General features: G+C 42.9%; 1 protein-coding gene and 1 pseudogene across 1 annotated transcript in view; one reads left to right on the forward strand and one right to left on the reverse strand.

Moving 5' to 3' along the window:
- Nucleotides 1–22,932, reverse strand: part of CACUL1 (CDK2 associated cullin domain 1) — a 43,950-nt gene extending 21,018 nt beyond the window's left edge. The window contains exons 1-3 of the mRNA XM_090279569.1: nt 22,347–22,932; nt 6,875–7,001; nt 5,958–6,060 (exon numbers count right to left, since the gene is read on the reverse strand). Coding sequence (XP_090135695.1) covers nt 5,958–6,060; nt 6,875–7,001; nt 22,347–22,719 — 603 coding nt within the window. The 5' untranslated portion in view covers nt 22,720–22,932. The remainder of the gene's footprint in view (nt 1–5,957; nt 6,061–6,874; nt 7,002–22,346) is intronic.
- On the forward strand, nt 2,578–4,620 carry LOC150010702 (nascent polypeptide-associated complex subunit alpha pseudogene; annotated as a pseudogene).
- Nucleotides 22,933–23,859: the final 927 nt, after the last annotated feature.

The raw sequence follows: 23,859 nt of genomic DNA on the forward strand, positions 1-23,859 counted from the left end.
TTATATAGAAGGTAAATGAACCACAGGAGCCTTAAGCTGTAGTATACACATCAGATGCTCCTATTATAAATTGTAAGAATGAGTTTCTAATCAAAGGTAACAATAAAGAAGTCAAAGAGAGTCCAGAAGACATTTCTCTCTTAGGTCTATTAACTTCTCAAAGTGAACTGCTTCCTACAATTATAACTATGATATGGATATTTCTTCTTGATTTATTCCTAAAATAAGACTTTCTTCAGTTTCCTAACAGCTTAAACAGTAACCTGAATGAAAAGTCTAGCCTCTGTGGTCCTGGATTCCTTTAGCTTACCCACATAATAATGAGACAAACCTAGGTACTTATCCTGGGTTTCCCACTAACTAGCCAGGTGACAGAGAGCAGCTACAAAAGTGACTCCTCACTTTCCCATATGCCTCACCTCTTAAACACTTAAACCCACTTGCTTTTTTTTTTTTAAAGGAAACTTTTTCCTTACCTTTTCCAATTTAAGGACTTAACTGTCTCAAAACAAAAAGTTTATTTTTAAAGAGTACAACTTACAACTGTACTGTGTTCACTGTGGCAATAAACAACTGCCAATAACTGCTCTTTCTTTAAGTGATCTGCCTCTCCCGCGCATCGCAAGCTCTGTTTTCTGAGCGCGGGACGTCGCCTGACCTGAACAAGTGAGACAGTTCTGTAATCTCAGCTAAAAAGCTAACGAACGCTCTTTGTCAACGGGGAAGTACTTCTGCCAAGCCTCTCTTGGGGACCCGGCACTATGCTAAGCCCTCTGAGGAGAAAACAACGTCCCTGCCTTCAACGGACGACAGTGAACTCACAGGGTGTCTGTCTCACCGGCAAATTCTCCGAGACAAGAACGACTCTGCTGTAACAACTGCTTTAAGTTCTAGTGTAGACTAATAAAGAGATCTCCAAATAACTTATTAGGAAAAATTTCAGAATACACATGTGAAGAGTTACTTACCAGTTGACAACAATTATCTGTTTTACTTGAAATCTATGGAATAAGGGTAATAGGCTACTTCCTTATTACCTAAAATCCCCCTCATTCTAACAAGGAGTAAATACCTTATCTGGGAGAATGAAAGTTTTCTTTCTTTAAAACTCTGTAGTTCAACAGGTATAGATATAACAGCCTTTAAAAAAATAACAACTTTCAAACGACCACGTACCAAGAAAAGTGGGGTTATGCTGCCACCCACAGCACAGAACACAAACAGCAAAGCAACCCTTGCTCTGACTTTGAACATCAAGGGAATCTGGCTCCGTCTGCTGGCAATCTGGCAGAGCCTCTGAAGAGTGACTCAAACTTAAGTCATATTGACTGATTGTGGTTTATTTTCTTTTAATTTCCATTATTAACTGTTTGAGAGTCAAGTCATTTAACTCAATCAAGATGTATTCAGCTTAAAAGATAACAAAATATTCTTAATTTTATTGAAATGAAAGGTTTAAATGTAATTAGTTAACTTCCCTTTAATTAAAATGGTTGACAAATACTCATTTAACCTATTCTATATTCAGCCCTATTTGAGAATATAAATTGCAACACTTTCCTTTTCCACCTGTTTCTGTGGTCTCTCTTCCTCAGAACCCTGAGCTCGGGGTAGCATGACGGGTGTAATTCCTAACACTTTAGCGTTACTCGCCTGGCCTGAGAACCAAATCTGGCTGAACACTATTTACTGGGGGTCATATAGAGTGTAAAGTTCCAAACCAATGACAAAGAAAGTATTACTACTGGTTTCCTAACTATTTGGTAAAAGTAAAAACATACTCTCGATTTGATAAAATGAATTAACACATATATGTATCAATATCACTTAGGAAGAAAAGGTCTCACAACTGCTCCAGTGAATTCCAAATTCAGAAGTATATAAAAAGAATCAAAATGTGGAAGTGTCGCTTAAGACAGTTTTAATATTATTTATGTTCATTAAATTCAATTATCCAAATGGCAGTGGGGCAAAACAAGATAATCTAAATACTGTCAATTCAAATACTTATTGCATCAGTCAAAAACAACCCCCCAAATCTCAGTGACTTAAAATAGCAAAGCTTGGATAAACAAGAGGTGGTATAACCAGACAATAGACTGTTATTTAGCCATAAAAAGGAATCAAGTATTAATCGTGTCATGAACATAAATGAACCTTGAAAACATTACGCTAAGTTAATCAAGCCAGACACAAAGGCCACGTATTGTCTGATTCCATTTCTATGAAATGCCCAGAACAGGCAAATCCAACAGAGAAAGAAAGTAGAGTTGTGGCTGTCAGTAGCTGAGGAGGGAAAACAGGGAGTGACTAAAATGTTCTGAAATTAGTAATGATGGTTCACAACCTTGTGACTATATTAAAAACCATGAATTATACACTTTAAACAGGTAGATATTGGGGCATGTGAATTATACGTCAATTAAGTCAAGGGGAAATTATAGCAAAGCTTTTTCTTTCTCACTCATGTTACATATCTATCCATCATGAGGGTCTGCTCCATATCGGAATTACTCAGAGACCCAAGTTAAGGGAGCCTCCACCAACTGGAACAGCTGGCAGGCAGGTTAAGGAAACATGGAGAATTGCACAGCCGATCTCAAAGGCTTCAGATTTGGGGGGTCACAATTCACAGACAGAGTAAGCCACTTGGCCAATTCTAACATCAATGGGATAGAGAAGAACTTCCCACCATGCACACTGGAAAAGGAGAATTGGAGTCTATGACCAACAGCATCATGACTCGCACTCTTACCAAATGAGCACTTACTGGTTCAAGGCTACAAAGACCGAAGGAAACCAGCATGGTAAGCCAGCACTGTTGCCCTCAAGAAGCTGAGTGTTGCAGCACCCTGCTTGGTAGTAACTAAATGTATGCCAAATGCTACACTAAGGACCACAGCAGCAAGACAAATACAGTGAAACAGAAGCAAAGATGAAGTGATTAATTAAGCCCAGCAGAAATAATGAAGTTAAAAGCCGGGCAAACCCTAGCAGACAGCCGCATGCCCCTCTACGGAAAGGGAAGAAGGGAAAGAAGCAGCGGCAAAGGGAGCCCAAAGGGAAAATACAGGAAAAAAAAAAGACAACGCATGGAAGTGTCTTGATCTGTTATTCATTCAGCCTCCATATGTCTTTTGATTGGAGCATTTAATCCACTGGCATTTAAAGTAATTGTTCATAGGTATGTATTTACTACCATTTTATTATTCATATTTTTTATTTATTTTTCTTCTTAAGAAGTCCCTTTAACATTTCTTATAATACTGTTCTGGTGATGATGAACTCCTTTACCTTCTTCTTGGCTGGGAAGCTCTTTATCTGTCCTTCAAGTCTAAATTATAGCTTTGCTGGGTAGAGGAATTTTGGTTGCAGGCCCTTGCTTTTTATCACTTTGAATATTTCTTGCCTGCAAAGGTTCTGTTGAGAAATCAGCTGACAGTTGTATGCGGGCTCCCTTGAAGATAACTACTTTTATCTTACTGCTTTTAAGATTCTTTCTTTATCTTTAACCTTTGGCATTTTAAATATGATGTGCGTTGGTGTGGTCCTCTTTGACTTTACTTGTTTAGGACTCTCTGTGCTTCCTGGACTTGTTCAGAGACAGGAAAGGAGACCATACACACTTCGTAACAAGGATTTCAAGGCTTTTTACACTCTGAACCGAGCAAGATAGTGTAACAGTGCTTTGCTTTTTAATTAAATGGGCTTTGTCTACCAGAGACTCACTTCAGGTCAAAAGGTACATTCAGACTGAAAGTAAAAGAATGGAAAAAGTATTTCATAAAAATGAAAATAAACCAAAAAACTAGGGTAGCAATACCTACAGACAAAATAGATCTAAAAAACAATAAGTGAACAAGCAGGACAGAGACTCGTAGATCCAGGGAACATTCTGGCGACGGCCAGCCACGGAGGGAAGTTGGGAGGGTGGGTGAAAAAAGTGAGGGGATTAAGAAGTGCAGACGGGGTGGGTCACGCTCTCTTTCTGCCACCATCGCGGTTCCACGTTCCCTGCACAGAATCCCTGGGAGGCCACAGAAACCGTCCCTGCTACAGAACAGAAGCTGCCACTGCCCCAGGCTGACAGGGATGGATCAGGCCCAGAGCTGGAGGGACAAGATTCCATACGGGCAGCCACCCGATAAGCTAGCTGGTGGCGTCAGCTATTATCGATGAAGAACCAGCAAAACAGAGCCAGAGGGAAAAGGAGGCCCCAAAGGCCATGTCCAAACTGGCCTTCAGCAGGCCGCAGGGTTTACTAGGGTCACTAGCCAGAAACCGAAGAAAATTCTCTTTGTCATCACAAAACCAGAGGTATACAAGAGCCCAGCTTCAGATACCTACATAGTTTTGGGGGGAGCTAAGATGGAGGATTTCTCTCGCAGCTACTGAGAAAGTCAAAGTTCAAGGCGAAGTTGTCTCAAACATTCAAGAAAACATACAGACTCCAGCCGCACCAGAGGAGAGCGAATAGGAAAAGGCTGATGAAACCGCTGTGGAAGGTAAGGACAGAGAGCTGGTCATGTCAGAAACAAATGTGTCACGAACAGAGGCAGTCCGACCCTGAAGAACAACAGTAATCGTACTGTAAATGCTAGTATGGTGTTAACAGTGTAACCATCTGAAAAGAAGAACCTTTATTTGTAGTTGGTTTTACAAGAGTTACTGCAGCTGGGTTTGAAATTTGTACTGTTACAAATCATTAATAAAGTTATGGCTTCTTGTAGGATGAAAAAAAGTAGCACAACTTGGCAGTTACAGAACAGTCACCGGGATGTGGGACACAGCACTGGGAACATAGTCAACAGTATTGTAATAACGATGTATGGGGTCAGATGCGCACTAGATTTATCAGGGCGATCACTCACTCAGGAAGTTATATCATGTCTAATCACCGGGATGTACACCTGAAACTAACATAATATTGTATGTCAGCTGTAACTTAAAAATAAAAAAAAAAATTTAGTAAGTAAATCATTCAAAGCTATAACTTACAGATCTTGGGTTTCATCTACAATTTATGTACAATGCCTAGGCACTAAATATAATTAAATGAACAAAGACTTTGTATTTAGTGGCAAAAAGATGAAAATATTTTACACTAACAACAGGAAAAGTATATATTTGGCTATGATAAACAATGGTCTGGATAGAATTTTTTTTTACAAGCTACTTAGTGCAAGAACAGTGTGGAGTAAGCAAGACTAAGACACCTCAGCACGGAGGTAAGCGAGGTAGAGTCTCCAAGCCCCGACACTGCCGAGCACTTGTGGCAATTTCAGAATTGCCAGAGCGCTTCCCAGCTGTGGGATGGGCCCTGTAATCTATGCTGAGTGGCTTTTCTCTTCCCCATGTTACTTATACACCAGAACTAAAATGTGATCTGGCCTCAGCGTAAAAATAGTGCCTGACCTTCCAGCACTGGGGACCTGACTGAGGCAGCGATTCCCTCAGCAGGACCTTTTCTCTAACTTGCCCTGGATTTTACAGCCCGGATAATGGTCACCTATAGAGGGTTTCTCAGCAAAATGCTGGCTTCCTTTGTTCATATAAGCAACTTTTAGAAACTGGTAGGTGAACTACTCTTCAAAGATAATTGTTTTAAAGTCCCAGAAAAAAACTAAAATATATACCTTTATATTATAAATACTACCAAATACTAAAGTTAACATTTAAAAAAAATAAGGTTTTAAATAAAAGAAATACTCACATGGTAATAAACGAATCAGTTAAAGTGTGAAATATAGTCAATCTAAAAATTTCCACAATTGATGTCAAATTTTTTAAATAATCTATTACAAACGTTAGCTGATTTGGTCACTGTCCATCTAGAAAATAGTTATAAATTTATATCATACTCAAATTAACAAGCTTCCAAAGAGATATTACGCAGGCTAATTCCAACCAGTCAGAAAACCCCACGGAAGCAAAAAGCAACACAATCAGCTCTTTACCTGCAGCTCCTTTGAGACTCTCTCTAAGTGATTAGTTATCTTTTTAATCAGATCGCTATACATCTGTTCCGAGTGCTGCTGGCATACACATTTATACACACAACTGTGGGGGAAAACACAGAAAAACCACGTTAAGGATGAAGCACTTGTTTCAGCCTCAAGGTAAAGCATGCTCTGGAAATGCAGCCACCGGCCAAATAATCAATTCAGGCCTAAAAGCAGTGACCAATCACAACTTTTAAATGAAAAGTTATGCTGTAACAAACCAAGTTTTTGAGTACTCTGTTACCCACTTCCTCGGCACTAAATAATCTGAGAGGCTGGCCATGACGACCACTTAAAAACCAGCCTCTCTCTCATTGTAATGCAAGTCAGAATAAGGAAGAGAGAGCGACAACGGGCAGAAACTTTCTAGCTCACAAGAACATCTGCCGCGTAACCTCTCTGTGCATCTCCTGTGGGGAACAACTCAGCTGTCACTTCCTCCTCTCGTGACCAGGCTGGTCTCACAGCCCAGCCCAGTTCCTCACCAATCTGCTATTTCCATTTGCCAAGAGCTGGGTAACAAAATAATCGGAGAGCTAGGCCTGTGTGTCACTAAACATCAAGAGATTATGCTCGGGTCTCCCTGTGAGACTAAAACTACCTGTTTTTGCCCACCTCCAACCTTTCTGCATCATGTATGACAGAGGTGGAAGAAGTCTAGGCAAGTGGGGTTAACCCCATCTTGATTTGAAAACCAATTCTGAAGCAAAAAGTATAAACCAAACTTCTAATCCATAAGTGAGTACCATATAAATAACTTACAGAGCCTTACCTTATGTATCATGTATGATATGCATACATACTGTCATAATTCAAATTGCCACGGACCTCCATACACCCCCTCAAACCCAGGCAAATGAAATGTGACTCACCTGTATATCTGCTCATAGGATATGGGGATATAGTCACCAGGACTCTGGGTCAAAAGCTGGTCTATGGCACCATCCAGTTTTGGCCAGTATGTGCTCTTATAATCTTCAACAGTTATAACATTCATTACTAAAAACAAAAAGTAAAATAAATATTACTATTGTCACATGTAAAGTAAACAAAAACCATAGCAATTTTGCACCCTCAAATTCCTTTTTGATTGCACATCGATGCTCTATCACCTAAATACAAGTCAATTACTAACCCATTTCTAACTATAAAGAGAGAGAGAAAAAAAAAAAAGGCAACCTGGTCAGGGACTTTAAGGAGCCATTAATTATGATTTTAAAAGGAATGACTATGAATCTGCCCATCTTTAAAAATAAAAACAAAACAAGCAAGTATCATTGGTTTCCCTTCCTGGTTTCTGTAAGCTTCTGCTATCAGTGGAGCTGCTCAAACATGCACTGCCCTTCAAATACACATTGTCAACAGTGCAAAAAGATGGCCTAACTGGGAACGACAGTGAGGTTCTGGGACTCCCCTGGGAAAAATCTACCTAAGTATACGACTATGAAAATTCAAGTCCAAAGACTACAGCAGCAGGAGAGGTTGCTAGAGAGCCACCGAGATTTATCATCACACCACCGGCGACCCCAAGTCGTTACTACAGCTCTGACGAGGCTCCTGCTACCTTACGCTTCGGGTAAGTCCAACAGGAAAGAAAAAAATCAATGAACCGCAGCCTTACATTGAAGGCTAACCTCGTTCCCATTGACCCCAGGTTTAATAAAGCATTTATAACAACTGCTCCCAACAACTCGGAAACCCAAGGGCGACAGCTACTTCACAACGATGAGCTGAAGCTAATGCTAAAAAGGACTGCCCAAAGCACCTAGGACACCTTACGGCTTCTGAACGTCCACTTCCTCAGGAGGTCAGAGCCAACAGCTACCAGATGCAGTATTTTATTTTACCAGACACTGGGGAGCAGAGGGCTGACTTCCCTAAGAGTTCACAGCTAATTACTGGCGGAAGTACCAGGTAAAACAAAGCCTTTACCTAGCATCTTTCTGTCACATTAATGATTTCCAAATCTTAGTCATTCTGGTTCGAGATGTTTCCCATCTCTATGTACCACCTCTGTTTTTTTTGCTTAACTAAATTTACTAAATCACATACCCAGACTGAAGGGCAGGGGGAAGAAAGGAGCTTTAACTCCTGGGTGCATATAAAAGGGGCTTTGAGGAGAGAAGGGACCTGATCTGACTTAGGTTTGCTGTGGATCGTTCCAGGGAAGGTTTCAGCAGTAAAGGAAGTCGGGAGGCTATGAGGTGATGGGGGCTGGACCAGATGGTGGCAGTGGGAGCGATGAGAAGAGCCAACCAGATCTGCAGATGGTTTGAACGTGGGATGTGAGAAGGGTCAATGATGGCTCCGATGTTTCTGACCTGAGCACCCAAGGTTAGAGTTGCTGCTTATTAACATGATGAGGATATAGGAGAAGCTTAGCATGTCTGAGAGTGTAGCAGCCAAGGGGAGACCCCCCCAAATGGGATTATCTTCTGGATGGCAGGCCCCGTATTACAAGTTTCCCCTGCTAGGTGAGTGCTATGTTCTAGGAACCCATCTGGCTCGGCGTACCAGCTGGCGCTGTTGTGAGAGGCTGCGTTCGACTTCAGTGGATTTTTTTTAAGACTCTTTCAATGCATTTGCCCATTTCATGGTGGGGGATTTATGAGCACACCTACCCACACCACACTGAGTGTTCAGCAGTTTTTTTACCATAAACAGCATGACCCTTGTGCTCCACCTTCCCTATTCACCTGATCTCACCCCAAGCAACTTTTTTGTTTCCTCCCCAAAAAAAGTCCTCAAAGGGAAATGTTTTGCCCATGAGGAAGAGGTGAACCAAAAAATGGCAGAAGCATGAAAAGGCATCAAAATCAACGAGTTCAAAAACTGTTCTGAGCAGTAGAAAAAAATGTCTTGATAGGCGTACTGCACCAAATGGAGAGTACTTTGGAGGTGACTGAAGTTTAAACATGTGAGAATAAATACACAGTTTTCTATAAATAAATTCCATTTTATTTCTGGGTCCCCCTTGGAAACTGCAGACACAAAGGCCACTGTCAACATCTACCATTGTTTGCCTCAGTGTTCCCTGTGGCCGCCAGAGCTGCTCTGCCTGAAGAATGAACCCTCCAAGCGCCACCTGCAAGTGATAATGAATGAGAATGTGGTGCAAACGCCCCAATATCTCCTTCACTCTCGGTGAGGTGTCTGTGCTGCCCTGACCCCCAGAGTTCCCCGCACTGGGATTGGCTTCGGCTGCTCACTGTGGTGACTTCTTTACCTTCCCTGTCCCTCTCCTGTCTCCACTCCCCGACAGGTGCTTGCTGGAATCACCCCCTTGTGCTTAAAACTATTTGTACTTAAAAAAAAAAAAATCTACCACAAATGGAAAAGCAGTGTCATCTACCATTACAGAGAAGGCAATATAGAAATAAATATACAATGTTATTAACTTCTAGCTACACGCTACTGCCTGTTAAAGGGTCTGAGCCTGAAGCTTGCTTTCCCTGTGAAAAAGGAAGACTGGCAGATGTTGAGAGGGACTACACAGTAGCTCCAAAATACTAGCTTTCTGCTCTTAGAGTGATTCAAAGAAAATTAAAAAATTAAAAAAAACTAAAACAAATTACTTTCCCACTATGTAATTCTAGGTTATTGAAGCCCATAATCAGTGTACCACCTAAACCACATCCTAATACCTGCTCTACACCAAAAGTTGAGGCTTAAAGAAAGTGACATGCTCAGAAAACGTCAAGTCCAAAAAAGGCGAGAACTAACATACCAATTCCATGGGCTCCTCAACTGCTTAATTCCACAAACTACACCTCTGAATGTAGGTGGGGACCACTTCTGCTTCTCAAGCAGGAGCTTCCCACTTTAGCAGATCACCAAGTCAAAGGTAAGGAGGAGGAAAAAGAACCTAAAACGTGAAATCCTGCAGCTGCAGCTACAGCACGATGCCCCATGACAGGAACAGTGATTGCTAGTGCCTCTCAGGTGTCTTTCATGTGGCACTTTTTTTAAGGCTCTGGTTTGTATGTCTAAGACTATTAAAGTTCTTCTCTTCCAAATCCCTTCTCCCCACCAAAAAAGCCACCTTCATTCAGAATTGACTCCTTAAGAATACAATAGTGGCATTACAAAATAAATGATTAGGTGAAATTTAGCAGGCTAAATCATGTCTTCAACATAGTCACTTTTTAGAGTAAATATAATTAACAGCCAGAGAATCTGACAGAATGGAGTAGGAGGAAAAAGCGCTGGCTTTTCCATTTCCTATGGCTTGCCAATGTGATACAAGGGAAAACTAAGATGTCGTACTGCCAGGAAGCCTACCCATCAATAACAGCGTGTCTGTGGTATAAAACATTACTGCCTGGTAGAATGTTCTGCTTCCTCAAACACAAGGGGGTGACTGAAATCTTCCCAGTAATGGATAGAGAGAAGCCAAAGACCAGAAACAAAGCCCACAGAAAGGTATTTTTAAAAACTCTGCCTTTTGGAATAAAGACAAGGAGTAGTCAGAGTGAAAGAGGAAGATCAGAATCAGAACAAGGTAGTGTAAATAAATAAGTGGGATTTTAATTTTTACTTAAAAAAAAAGAAAAAAGAAAGTCCCAGTTAATTATTTCTCTCAAAATTAAAATAACTGGATACTGGCAAAGGAGACAGTAATACTTGTCCTAAGAGAAGTGCCCAGTTTAAAAAAAAAAAAAAAAAAGTAAAAATAAAACATTTATCCAAATACTTTTACTTATCCTTTTCCTCCCAAGGAGACCAAAAGAAACAAACCAACCTGCACCACCTACTCAGGTATATTTTGATTTGCCGTTAGAAGAGAGTAGCCAGTGTTAAGTCCTAATGAAGCCCGTTTGCTTCAAAGGAAGCTGAAACCTCTGGGAAAGGTGTACACTTCAGGTGTCTATTTTACTGCTTAAAAATCCACACACAGAACAGCAGAAACTTCCTTCATCACCACTATCTTCAAAAATGGAAATCTCGCTGCAGCAGCCTCCCGGCAACAGTGAAACTTACACTCTTGAGAACAGTCAATGCACAACCATTACCGTTACAATGTCACCCTTGAGCCTGTGAATAGCTTCTAAGACTAACATGACAATACGTATAGGAAAAGGTCAACAGCTATCAAGGCGTCCAAATGGCTCCAACTCTGACCAATCCAAAATTTCCCAATATTCAAACAGGAAGTATCTGCTCAGTTGAGATTGCGCAGGTGTAAGCCACGCTAACTGCAGGTCTGCCATAGTTTTAAAATTCCGTGATTTCCTGCAAAATTTAAACGCAAGTTAATCTTTCCATGGCATTATGACCAGGAAAGGCTGACGCAGCAGCGAAGGCAGTGTGTGCTGGGTGGGAACCCCAGTCAGGGCGCTACTCTGGGTGCCCTGTGGGCCTCTGGGAGCCGTCCAGGACTCGGGGACGGGACCCGAGGGGACAGGACACGAGGGTGCGGGCCGAGGCGAAGATTCCGTGGGGCGGGAGGTGAAGGCCGGCCAGAAGACTGAGCAGTAAGAAAGAGAAGTGCTGTTCAGAACAAAGACTGAAAGATAAAGGCTTAGGGCTCTAAGACTCAGACTCAGGGTGGGTGTAGGTGCAGGAGTGTGCGCGCTCGGGAGTGTGCGTGTGTAAAGTCAACAGCCAATATCCGAAATGCTCAACGATCTAACCACGCTCTTCTCTTTAATTCCAGAATGCCGTCTGCCAGGAGAAACGTACGTTTCTCCCTGCCTCACCTGCCCCCTCCCACCCTCCTCCCTTCCACTGGGGGGTCCTTCCCTAGTAAAACTGAAAGTCCCAGAGAAAAGACATTCACACTAATTTATGGCACTTCCTCCACAAATAGCGGTTCTACACCCAAGAAGCCTGAAGAGAAGCCCATGCTTACACACGTAAAGGCCCCTTGCAAGCACAGCACTACCAGTTAGCCTGTTACACTTTTAAATATGAAGAGAGCTAAAAAGCACCAAGATTTGCAGAGTCTCAGTGTGAGAGATCAAAACAAACAAAAATTGATAAGATAAAAGCAAAGATAATTAAGAGAATAAAAGAAAACTTTTTTAAACCTTGTAATTACTCTCATAGACGTATGATAACAATTAAAACACTGCCACGTAAAAGCAATCCAAATACTCTTAAAATTAAAACTAGTCACTGTTAAAAATCCAACAGAAAAAAGGATACATAAAAAAACTCTCCCAGAAGAGAGCAAAAACGAGTTAACAGGTTTAGAAAATCAAAACAGAAAATTCAACATTTGACTAATAATAATTCCAGAGAAAAGGGAAAATAGAGAAAATGTAAAAGGAGAAAAATATTGACATTAAAAATAAAAAACCAGAAATGTTCAAGGAAAAAAAAGTCACATACAAAAAAACAAAAATTAAATTGGCACCTGAATTCTCCTTTCTAATACTACATACTTAAAAGTCAATAAAGCAACACTTTAAAAATTCCAAGGACAAAAATTTTCAGTTAAGAATTCTATACCCAAACTGTCAATCAAGTGTGAAATCAGCATTTTTATATATGCAAACTATTATCCACACACATTTCCTCAGGAGGCTCCTAGGTATGTTCTAAACAAAACTCTCTCTATATATATACCCCCCTCCCCCCACCAAGAAAAAGGAAGATATCAAGTAACTATTTGGGAAGTCCCTGAATGGCAACTGTGCAGAGACCCTAAGGAATAAGTAGGAACAGGAAGACCCACTGCTTCACGAGCAGATGAGAAAAAAATACTGATTAACTGAGCATTGTAAAAACACCAGTGACAGGTATATAGGGAGCCTGATAAAGCTGTTGCAAACTTTTTAGGCTTAACAAAAATTATGCAAGTATAAACAGGACAAAGTCCTTTCTATGTGAAAGAAAATGTTGTCTGAGCATACTCCTGGCTCTTGAGAATTCACATAGTCATAACGTAAATGTGGTTTATTGATTGAACCAAAAACTGTGGTATTAAGAGACCTGAAGAGATGAGGTGTGGAGATAGAAGACAACTAAATTCTCACCTCGATGTGAAGTCAGTAGCTACATAAAAGTGATAAATTAAGCAGTAACAATACTAACACACTGAAATACGTGGATAAATACCAAAAGAAACGGTGAAAGGCATTAAAAGTATTGACTCTGGGTAACAGTCCAGGAATGGAAAGGGGCGGGGGTGGGAACCGCTGATTTTCATTATATGTTCTTTTCAGTTTGAATTTCTAAATTACAAATCTGTATTTTAATAAGAGTAAGGTTTCGTTTTAAGGCCAAGGAGTTTGCTGAATCCTAAATCCTCAGAAATGAAAAATCTCGTGAAATTAAACTTTCATTTCAGTATGTCCAATGTTCTAAGGCACAGGGACGAGAAAGCTCCGACTGACGCATGGCCCCCTAGACCTCGCTACCTGAAAAGGCACCTTTCAAAGAGACACCACATCTACCTATACTCCCCCCACATCTAGGTCAAAGGCAGAGGCAGCTCCCAGTCCCCCAAACTAGCAATCTTGAGTCTTCATCCTCCCTCCTTGACCCCCGAATTTTGTAGAATCTAGTCCCCAAATATTTCCAAAACCTTAAACCACCTCTCTTTCGACACCATGCTGGGCTCAAGCCTTCATCTCTCGTCTAGACTGTAATAATTATAACCCTGGAACTGGTCTTTAAGCCCCCATTCTCTCTCCTTTCTCATCCAAACTAACACAGTAACACAAACCTCACCAAGGCAACTCCCGTAACACCCAACAGTGGCTCCTGCAGAAGAAAACCCTGCCTCTAACATGGAGCAAGCGCGTACCGTCCACTCTCTAGACCTTTCTATCTATCCAGGCTTAAATGTGCGACTCCCTGCCTGCCCCACACCCTATGTTCCAACAATAATTTCAACTCTGGGCTTAAGCACAGCCTACCTCTGCAAGAAGTCTCCCTGAGTCGTCCTCAATTCTCCTGACAAACTTCTGTTTGCTTCTCAAAGGTTCTGTTTCCTCTAAGCTGCCACGTACATTTATAACTTGACCACTTAATCCTGATTATCTGTCCCTCATTTTGCACACTACTAAACTACCTCATACATCACCAGAGGCTAAACTATTACCCTGGCAACCAGAATAAGTATTTGCTGCATAAAACGCCATTCGAATGTCTAGTCAGCAAATTAAGATCTCTGCAACTCCATCTATAGAGGTTAAGAGCCAAATGTACAAAAAAGTAAGAAGAAAAATGAAAGGCCAGCTTGCCTGCCAAGACATATTACAAAAATGTTTGCCCAGGCTGGATGGTTCAGTTGGTTGGAGTGCCACCCTGCGCACCATAAGGCTGCAGGTTCAATTCCTGGTCAAGATACATACCTAGGTGAGGGTTCAATCCCTGGTCGGGATACATATGGGAGGCAACCAATAGATCGATCTCTCTCTTCCTTTCTCTCTAAAATCAATCAATAAACATATCCTCCAGTGAGGATTTTTTAAAAAAAAAAAAGCTAGGAAGCTGGTTTTGGTCATCTAATCATGCTGGAATTCAAGGAAATAATAATATTGCCACCATTAGATAACATAATACTAATAGTACACAGCATGTAGCAGCAAAGAGTAATTTAAATTATCACCTGTAGGCAGCTGGAATCAAGTTCTTGAAGAAAAGTCTGGTGGACTGCTTTGAAGGTTATGATGGAAATGAGAAGTACAAGGACTGTGGAGTGGGCTGTCTGATTCTGACAATAGATGACTGCTTTGAGGAAATTATTAGCTTCATGACCAAAAAGCATCCATGACTGCCATAATCTCTTAATTCTTATAGGCACGGGGTTGAAAAAGCCAATAGCACATGTAAAAGGGAAATGCAAAACAAAAAACAAAAACAGGGAGATACAAACTATTCAGCTTCTAGAAAGGCTAAAATTAAAAAGCCTGACACTACCCAGGTGTGAAGCCTAGGCAATACAAATACTGATTAAGATGAAGAGCAACTGGAAGTCTCATACATTGTTCGTGGGAACGTAAATGGTTCGACCACTCTGGAAAACAGCTTAGCAGTTTCTCTACAGTTAAACATATAGTTAAAATATGACCAAGCAATTTAACTTGTATGTATTTGTATGAAAACCCGTGTCCACACAAAACCTGCACCCAAAGTGGAGACAACCCAAATGACTATCAACACAGGAGTACATAAACAATTTGCGGTATATTCCCCCCAAAATAGTAATCATCCTTAAAAAGTAACAACTGATAAATGCAAGAACAAGAACGAATCTCAAAATCAGAGTGAAGGACAGAAGTCATCATGAAATAATACACTGTATGAGTCCATCTTATGAAAATCTAGCGACAGAAATCTGTGGATACCTGTGCCTAGGGACAGGAGTAGTAACTACAAAGCAGCTTAGGAGTAGTTTAGCGATGGAAATGTTCCATCTCTTGATTGTTGCAGTGATTCCTGTTGGTGAGACAGTCCTCCTCTGGCCTCTTACCCTCCTACATGTCTTCTTGAGTGTGCCAAGAGTGCAAGACCCCGACCAAATGCTCTTGAACCTGGGCCCCTCTACAGCCAGTAACCTTTAAAGTTGAGGTAATGTCTTCTGGACAAAGAACAGGCTTGCTTACTGCCTTCTATAAAAGCAAGGGACCCCCAAGTTCAACGTTCTTCAGCTGCAACTCACATCCATTGAGGGGGCACCCACCTAGGCCATACTGTTACCCCTGGTGGACTTGAGAAGAAGAGGAACCTCAGCAAATATGCTGGTTTCTCGGGCTATTTGCTAATAAGCCATGGATAATATATTTCATCCTCTGACCCAGAAGTACCCCAGCTTCCGCCAGCACCCACTAATAAACAGTAATGGGGCTAGCTTTTAGTAGCTTGCCCAAATCCCAGATCAAACGGCGAGAGGTCAAAATTCATCAAACTACATGCCTAAAATAAGCACACTTTATTGGATAAAAATGGAGGAGGGAGAAGAGAAAAGGTATAGGAGAAAGAAGATGGGCAAGGAGGAAGAGAAGGAGGAAGGGAAGGTGGATGAGGAAGAAAGACAGCAGAGTCAGGACACCAGAAAGTTCTTAGAAGAGGAATGAACCCAGACTTATGACAGGAGGAAGGACTATTCGTGTTACCATACCCAACCCACTCACACACACACTCTTCAATCTTCTAAGGAAGAACCAAAAAATGTACCGGTGAAGGATACACCAACATCCTTGGAAAATGCCGTGTGGCTGCCCCTCGCAGTTCTGGGTTAAAGATGGGCAATGCTGCCATTGAAGGGGATCCCTGATTTCAATGGGATAATGAGACTCCCAGAGTGATAAAGAATAAGTAGAAACACTTAATCCTCAGACATAAAACGGGCATAATTATGGTTAACAGGCAGCAGGACCAGGCTGCCTATCAGAATGGCTTAGATCGCTGGTGGTGGCAAGCCATGGCGTCCTTAGTTAAGAAATGGACAGCGGACACTGAGGAATTACTGGATGCGTACAGTGGGTAGAAAAAAGAAAAACACTCTAGGAATCTCTAACAGAAGCCTGACTCAAATGACCACAATGCAGCGTTACGGGCCCTCACTCAATGCCTGGACTGAGCCTGTTTACACATCCAGAGGCCCCAGAGTACAGGAGAAGGTGGGCTCCCCCAAGGAAAGACCCTACAGATCGCACCAAGAGCACACGTAGTCTTCCGCCCAGCCTCTTCCAGCAGAACACGCAGCTATTCAAGTAGACAGCACATCTGGGGAACAGATTCACTCTGGCTTTTCAGCAGCTACTCCACACTGGCTCTAACAGTAACCCTCAGGGACCAGAATGATCAGCTGTGAATGTCACACGGATAAATGGTGCCTCAGTCCGTCTCCTAGTGGGCCCGGTAGAGCCATGGGCCCATCCTGTCATTTCTGACTCCTGAATGCACACGGAAAGGCTCCCCGAACTCTGGAGTAAGGGCTAGCAGCGTCGGAAGTGCCAAGTAAACCCCCTGGGTGTGGCCCTTCCTACCAAAATAATAACCCAAAGCACACACCTGTGGCAGCTGCAGAGGCACTGTCTTACAAAGACCTGCAAGACAGAGAGATGGTGACTGTTACGGCACCGATTCCACCAGCCTCTTTGGCCAGTAGAGAAGACAGGTCTTGAAGAATGTCACTTACAGTAAATCAAATCAAGTGGGGACTACAATTGTAGTTGCTGTTGCAGACATGGTCTCTTCACAGGGACAAATCAACACAGTATCTAGCACCTAAAATGCATCCATCAAGCGCCTCCCCCTTTTATTCCCCCCCAATCTATTCCAAAACAGAACACCAGAAGCTGCTTTTTTCTAACAGTCCAGAAATACACTCTCACCGTCACGGCCCACGGCCACACCACACTCCGGCAACCCTTCAGTATCTGGGCCACAGCGAGTGGCCATCCCAACACTGCCCAGGCCCCCTGCCCTGGCAGTTCTATGGCCACTCCTCTAACCCCACCCCCACCTACAATCGGCACTCACTCTGCAGCTTTCTCATTGTTGCCAGCCTGATAGATGAGAAAAGACACTGCGCTACTGTTTTAATGTGAATGCCTAATTACTTAATAGTCTCAAACGTCTCTATGCATGTTAGGATTTCCTATTCTGTAATCTGCTTATTAATACCCTTTGCCTATTTTTTCCACAGGGGTCAAGTCCCTCTTTTTATTGATTCCCTCGTTAATTTTAGGCTCTGCTAATAGATTCTCTTCTTCTTTCATCTGTCCTTTGCTTAAAGCAAACCCTTGATTTTTAATTTTATTTTTACTTATTTTTAGAGAGGGGAAGGGAGGGAGAAAGGGAGAGCAACACTGATGTGCGAGAGGCATCCTCGATGTTGCTCCCCCTTTTGCACGCCCCAACTGGGGGCCTGGCCTGCGACCCAGGCATGTACCCTGACAGGGAATCAAACCAGCGACCTTTGGGTTCATAGGCCTGTTCTCAATCCACTGAGCCACACCCACCAGGGCAAAAATTCTTAATTTTTATATAATCAAAGTCATTACTTTTTCACTTTTGTAAGTTTGTGAAGATCTAAGAAGTCCTTCTTTGTCCATAGGTAAAGGCCTTCTCCAGCACCATCTTCTTTAAATTTAGTTTTTCCTTTCACATTCCGATCTTTACCCAGAGTCCATCCTGTTTATGCTGTTAGGTTGGTTTGTTCTCCACACAGTGGCCCACTCTCCCTAAAACATGCCTCCTTTCTCCGGCGATTTCTGATGCCACCTCTAAGTTCTGAATGTGTACAGGTAGCCTCTGCTCTCTAATTTGTTCCCGGTCTATTTTTGTTGTTGTTGTTCTTGCACTTACACTAGTTTTTATTGCTACAGCCCTGAAACATTGTAACTCCTGATTTAACTTCTGATAAGGCAAGCCCTGTCAAAGCAAACCCCTAAGGCTGATTTAGCTGTTCACAGGCTTTGTCCTGCTTGCCACATACAGCAGTCCCTCTCCATATCGCGGTTCACTTATCGTGGCCTCATTGTATTGCAGGATTTTTAAAAATATTATATTTAATTATTTATCGCGAATTTTTCGCTATATCGCAGGACTTTGCGGTACCGTATACGTATGTTGTTAAAGTTATGTAGGTTTAAGAGTGTAGAATATGTTTAAGAATATAAGTAGTGTTTTTAAAAGTGTGGAAAAGGTTAGTAAGGGAATGGGAAAGGTTAATAAGGGACTGGGAATGGTTTATAAGTGTGTGGGAAGGGTTTATAAAGCCTTAAAATATATATAAATACTAAAATAAATGTAAGATTCCTACTTCACGGATTTTCACCTATTGCGGGGCGGTCTAGAACGTAATACCTGCAATAAGTGAGGGAATACTGTAAATTTTAGATTTAGGTGACTGAGTTTGTCAGACAAACCAACTGGAATTTTGACGGCACTTTAATTAAATTTATAGATTAAAGTGGAGAAAACTGGCATTCTTTAAAAAAAATTTTTTTTTAAATTATTTTTAGAGAGGAGGGAGGGAGAAAGGGAGGGAGAGAAGCATCACTGTGTGGTTGCCTCTCACGCGCCCTCAACTGGGAACCAAGCCCACAACCCAGGCATGTGCCCTGAGTGGGAATCAAACTGGTAACTCTTTGGTTCGCAGGGTGGCGCTTGATCCACTGAGCCACACCAACCAGGGCTGACATTCTTATAATAATCTTATCCCAAGACATGAAAAGTCTTTCCTTCCATTTATTTAGGTCCATTTCTAGTTCCTGATTAAAGTTTTTAAGTTTTATGTATTCTTGGGTTAATTCTTAGAGACTAGTTTTGCTATTATTTTATACAATATCTACCTTTGTTGATTATTGTTAGTGTAGTAAATGCTATTAACTTTTGTAGGTTGATCTTTAATCCAGCAACCCTGCTAAACTCTTACTAGTCCTAATAGTTTCTCTTTTGATTCTAATGGTTCTTCTAAGGTAAGTGATATTATCTGCAAATAATGAGTTTGTTTCCCTTCCTAGCCTTATACTTATTTTTTCCCTTTATAGTGTTAGTCAGGACCTTATCATGGTAAACAGTAATAATGACGGGGGCATCCTTATCTTATCACTGATGTGAAAGAGAATGTATCTAAAATTTCTCCATTAAGTATTATTATTTGCTGTCGATTTCAGTAATAACCTTCATCTAGTTATCTTGTATTTTAAGCTGGATCTTATTAAATAATTTTATGGTATCAAGATAATCATGATTTTTCTCCTTAAGCCTATTAATGAGGTAAATTACATTATTAAGTAAATGTTAAACCATGCTTACATTCCTAAAACAAACACTATGAATCATAATTCTTTTAACACATCACTGGATCTGATGAGCTAGCATACTGGTTTAAGACTGTCATATCTTTGCTAATAAGAGAAACATCTATAATTTCACAAACTTCATAAAATGACCTTGGCATCTCTCTCTCTCTCTCTTTTTTTCCTATTTCCCAGAACAACTTGTAAAAAGAAATTAAGTGTTATCTAAAAAGTTCAATGCAACTGCCCTGACTGGTGTGGCTCAGTTGGCCGGGCATCATCCCGCAAAGTGAAGGGTCACCGGCTCTGATTCCAGGTCAGGGCACATGCCTGGGTTGCAGGCCGGTCCCCCAGTTGGGGAGTGGGCGAGAGGCAACCACTCAATGTTTCGCTCACACATCAATGTTTCTCTCCCTCTCTTTCTGCCTCCTTTCTCTCTCTAAAAATAGTTAATAAATAGAATCTTTAAAAAAACAAAAAATAAATTAGAAGTTCAATGTAACTTGCTTAAAGATTACCTGGGTCCAGAGTTTTTTAATGGGAAGGTCTTTACCATTTCAATTTATTAAATATTTATTAGGCATTCAAACTATCTTTTTCTTGTTATCCCAACTACCAACTTACACAGTTTATAGTTTTCTAAAACTGACTCCAAAAAAAACCTCCGCTGCCTTGCGGCATACCTCTTCAGGGGAAAGGCTAAGGGAGTAAACCCCGACAGAAAATCCGGAGCCGGAGTCCCTAAGGCGGTTTGACGTTGTAGTCAACACCGGCAACTCCTGCGGCGCACCTGAAGCCAAGCTGTATTGACTCCGTCTTTCCCTTGGACCCTTCAGCTGCGAAGAGAGGGGGGGTCTGCTGCATGGGCAACAGCAGACCCTCCATATCACCCTGCCCAGGCTCTGTAGCTTCAGCGTCATCGCGGGATGTCGATTTAACACGGGAGGAGACAGATGCGATGTCACTCCCGAGTCGGACTGCACAGCCATTCTCGGCGGTGCAGATAGACTCTTAAGAAGCTACACCATCGTCTCTCGAGACGGACGGCTGCCGCCGACGACGACGAGTTTTCTAAGAACTTATTCATTTCATCTAGGGTTTCAAATTTATTAACCTACAGAAATTCATAGAATTATTTTTTAAATCTCATGTTTCTGGTTATTTCCAATTTTCTATTTATTTTATTTGCATCTTTTTTTCTATCTTATTAAACACAGGTCTGTCTAGCTTGTTTATCTTCAAAGAGCAATCTTTTGGTTTGGCAAATCTTTTGTTCCTTAATTTCACTGATTTCTGCTTTATGTTTTGTTTTTTGTTTTGTTTTGTTTTTTGTCAAAATGAACTGTTTAAGCACTACAGCAAGATTCCTTCAGCATTTAGGTAAGACACCCTGCTACTCTGTCCAAGGTCTGGTTTCACCTCATAGACTTCGACACACGAACTATACAATATAAATATCATTCCCATGTATGCATAACATAGGAAAAAAATCAAATACAAATTTTACCAACCCTACCTACATATGAATGTCTTTGATTAAAGCAGTATCTTGAAGACAAGTAAGTAAGGTTGTGTGCTGTTCTCACAGAAAGAAAGAAAGAAAAAGAAATGGATAAGGCTGTGATTATATGACTGAATCAAGGCATTTTTCTGCAATGCTACTTGGACAATTGCTGGTGCTGTTGGTAGAATTAGTAACTAGAAATGAAATCTCCAGTTGCCTCGCCAGATGCCACTCAAAACTTGCAGTTATTAATAGGAGAGAAAAACCTGCCTGCGACGACAGTCACTTTTCACCCCCACCCCTACCCCAAGAAAACCCACTCAAAACAAAAGCAGATTTTCTCTTCCTAGCGATGGAAGCATACATCCTGGCTGGGGGCAGTTTCGGAATACAAAACAGATTTTGGTCTTACATTGTTCTGTTTGCAATTGAGCGTTAAGGCAAATCACTAGAATAAAAGTTCAACGGGTAACAGAATTTTGGATTTGGACACATGCTGAACGGCTTATTCACGCCGGTGCAGGCGGCTTTGAAAATAATTTTTAGGTTACTATCTTCAAAACGGATGCTACAACTCCCAATGCACTGGTTCACTCAAGAAGCAACTCACATAATTTCCTACCAGGATGCAGAAGGTGGACACTGGAGAAGAGAAAGAACGAGTGTAGATACAGGTCAACTTTCTCATTCCTGGCGTGTTGAACGTAGACTAGCTAAAAGCGCAAGAAACGGACGCTGCCTGATTTCTCTCTTTCTCGTTGCAAGAAAGGACTGAAGGCCTCTCTCTATGGAAACTCAAGCCGCCTTCTTTCCCTCTCACGTTTGAGGGGGAAACTTGAAGGGGGAGAAGAAAAGAGCTTCCTAACGTTGAGTAACAGCCAGCGGAGATAAGGATCGCGCCCGTAGGGGAACTTGGGGCTGTGCGCGCACCGGGCTGCGTCTCCAGGCCAGGTAATACAAGAAGACGGGGCCACTCTCGCGCTGGCCGCTGACACCCAATGCGGGCGGGGGGACGGGAGGGAAGGGGAGACCCGGGCCTGGAACAAAGGAAGCGGGGTTGCTCCAAAAGGGGCGGATGAGGAGTGCGGGCGGGGAGAAGGGAAGCCAAGGCTGCTGGGGAAAGGCTGGACTCACAGAACTTGGAGGTGGACGTGTTGATGTTGATGGTGGAGCTGGGGGTGGGGGCGGGGACCGCCTTGGCCACGGAGGCTGCCGCGTCGCAGCTCTTCAACATCATGATCACCCCATTGGGCTCCGGCGGCGGCGGCGGCGGCGGCGGCGGTGGTGGCCCCAACGGGAGCCCCTCCTTAGGGCCTTTCCTATCCACCAAGACGGCTGGCACCGCCAGCAGCTGCCCCCGCGGAGGCTCTCGGACCGGGGCTGGGATCGACGACGGAGGCGGCGGGGGCTGCCGGAAGCCGTCCGCTGCGTTCTCCCAGTTGTTGTGGTTCTGGTCGTCCATCATCGCCTCGTAGCTGCCCCCCTCTTCTTCCATGCTTTCCTCCATCCTGCTGGCCCCCAGCAGCCGCCGGAATCGCAAGCACCAGCCGCCCGTCTCAACCACGGGCCACGGGGCACCGCAGCCGCCTCGCGATCACATCGCCGGGGCCGAAAGAGCGCAGCAGGCAGGTGAGCGTTGCGCTGGGTCGAGCTGACTCCGGGAGACAGAGCGGACCGCGGTGGGCGCTCCCGGTTATAGTGTGGGAGAGGCGACCGTAAAGCGGCAACGCCCCTCACGACATTTTACAGCTGCTTCCAATAGGCAGTTGGAAAGGGCAGCTGGGGGAGCGGCCTGGAAAGCACGTGGTACGAGGAACGAGCTGCGAGAGAGCCAAGCGAAAAGGGGCGGGAGCTGGGAGCCACCCCGATGCCACAGGGCCCGGGTTCGCCCCGCCTCGGCCAGCCCGAGGGGCCAAAGGGTCGGGTGAGCCTCCGTTGCCGACCCCGCCCGCGCCCTGGCCTCACACACGCAGAGAGCCTGGCTGCGCATGCGCGTTCGCAGTCCGGTTGCCCGGACGACCGGGAATCCGGCCGGCGCCTAACTCGGAACACAAACTCGGCCACGCTTTCCGAGGTGTTTTTCTTGCGTTCTCCCGGTTTACCGGGCCTTCGCGCCGCGGGGTCCGCGCAGCCTGGCCTTGGCTTGGGAGAGGAGCTAGAGAGCCACCGCAGCCCCCGAGTAGCGCCTTGAAAACGTGTGGACCCGCCTTGGACGGCTCTTTATGAGAGACTCGTCGCGGGCCTTAACCCCACACCACGCAACGCTCAAAATCGAGAATAAAAACGGAAACTCAGCAGGGTGGCTAATAACCATAATAATGATGATGATCACGGATTTCTTCTTAAGTTCCTAACTCCTCCATACACTGAGGCCAGAAATTTTTAACTTAGAATACCAAGCTCCGTGCACCGTTTCACAAATCTGACAAGTTTGAGATTGTGTGAGTCTTGAGGGACAAAGAAGAGAGATTATGTAACTATTATAATATTCATTCCTCTGCCTTCTCAAACTATAGCAATAGCAGTAATATCAGAATATATGTTATAATTGTCTATTCTGGAGCTTGTTCTGACTACTGGTGCTAAGGAATGTCGAGAAAAACCTGTACATATTTAAGTTAGCAGATAACGAATATTTCCAAAAACA

This window comes from Furipterus horrens, unplaced genomic scaffold (assembly GCF_987537825.1).
Source record: "Furipterus horrens unplaced genomic scaffold, mFurHor1.1.pri manual_scaffold_5, whole genome shotgun sequence".
In the NCBI taxonomy this organism is placed as follows: domain Eukaryota; kingdom Metazoa; phylum Chordata; class Mammalia; order Chiroptera; family Furipteridae; genus Furipterus; species Furipterus horrens.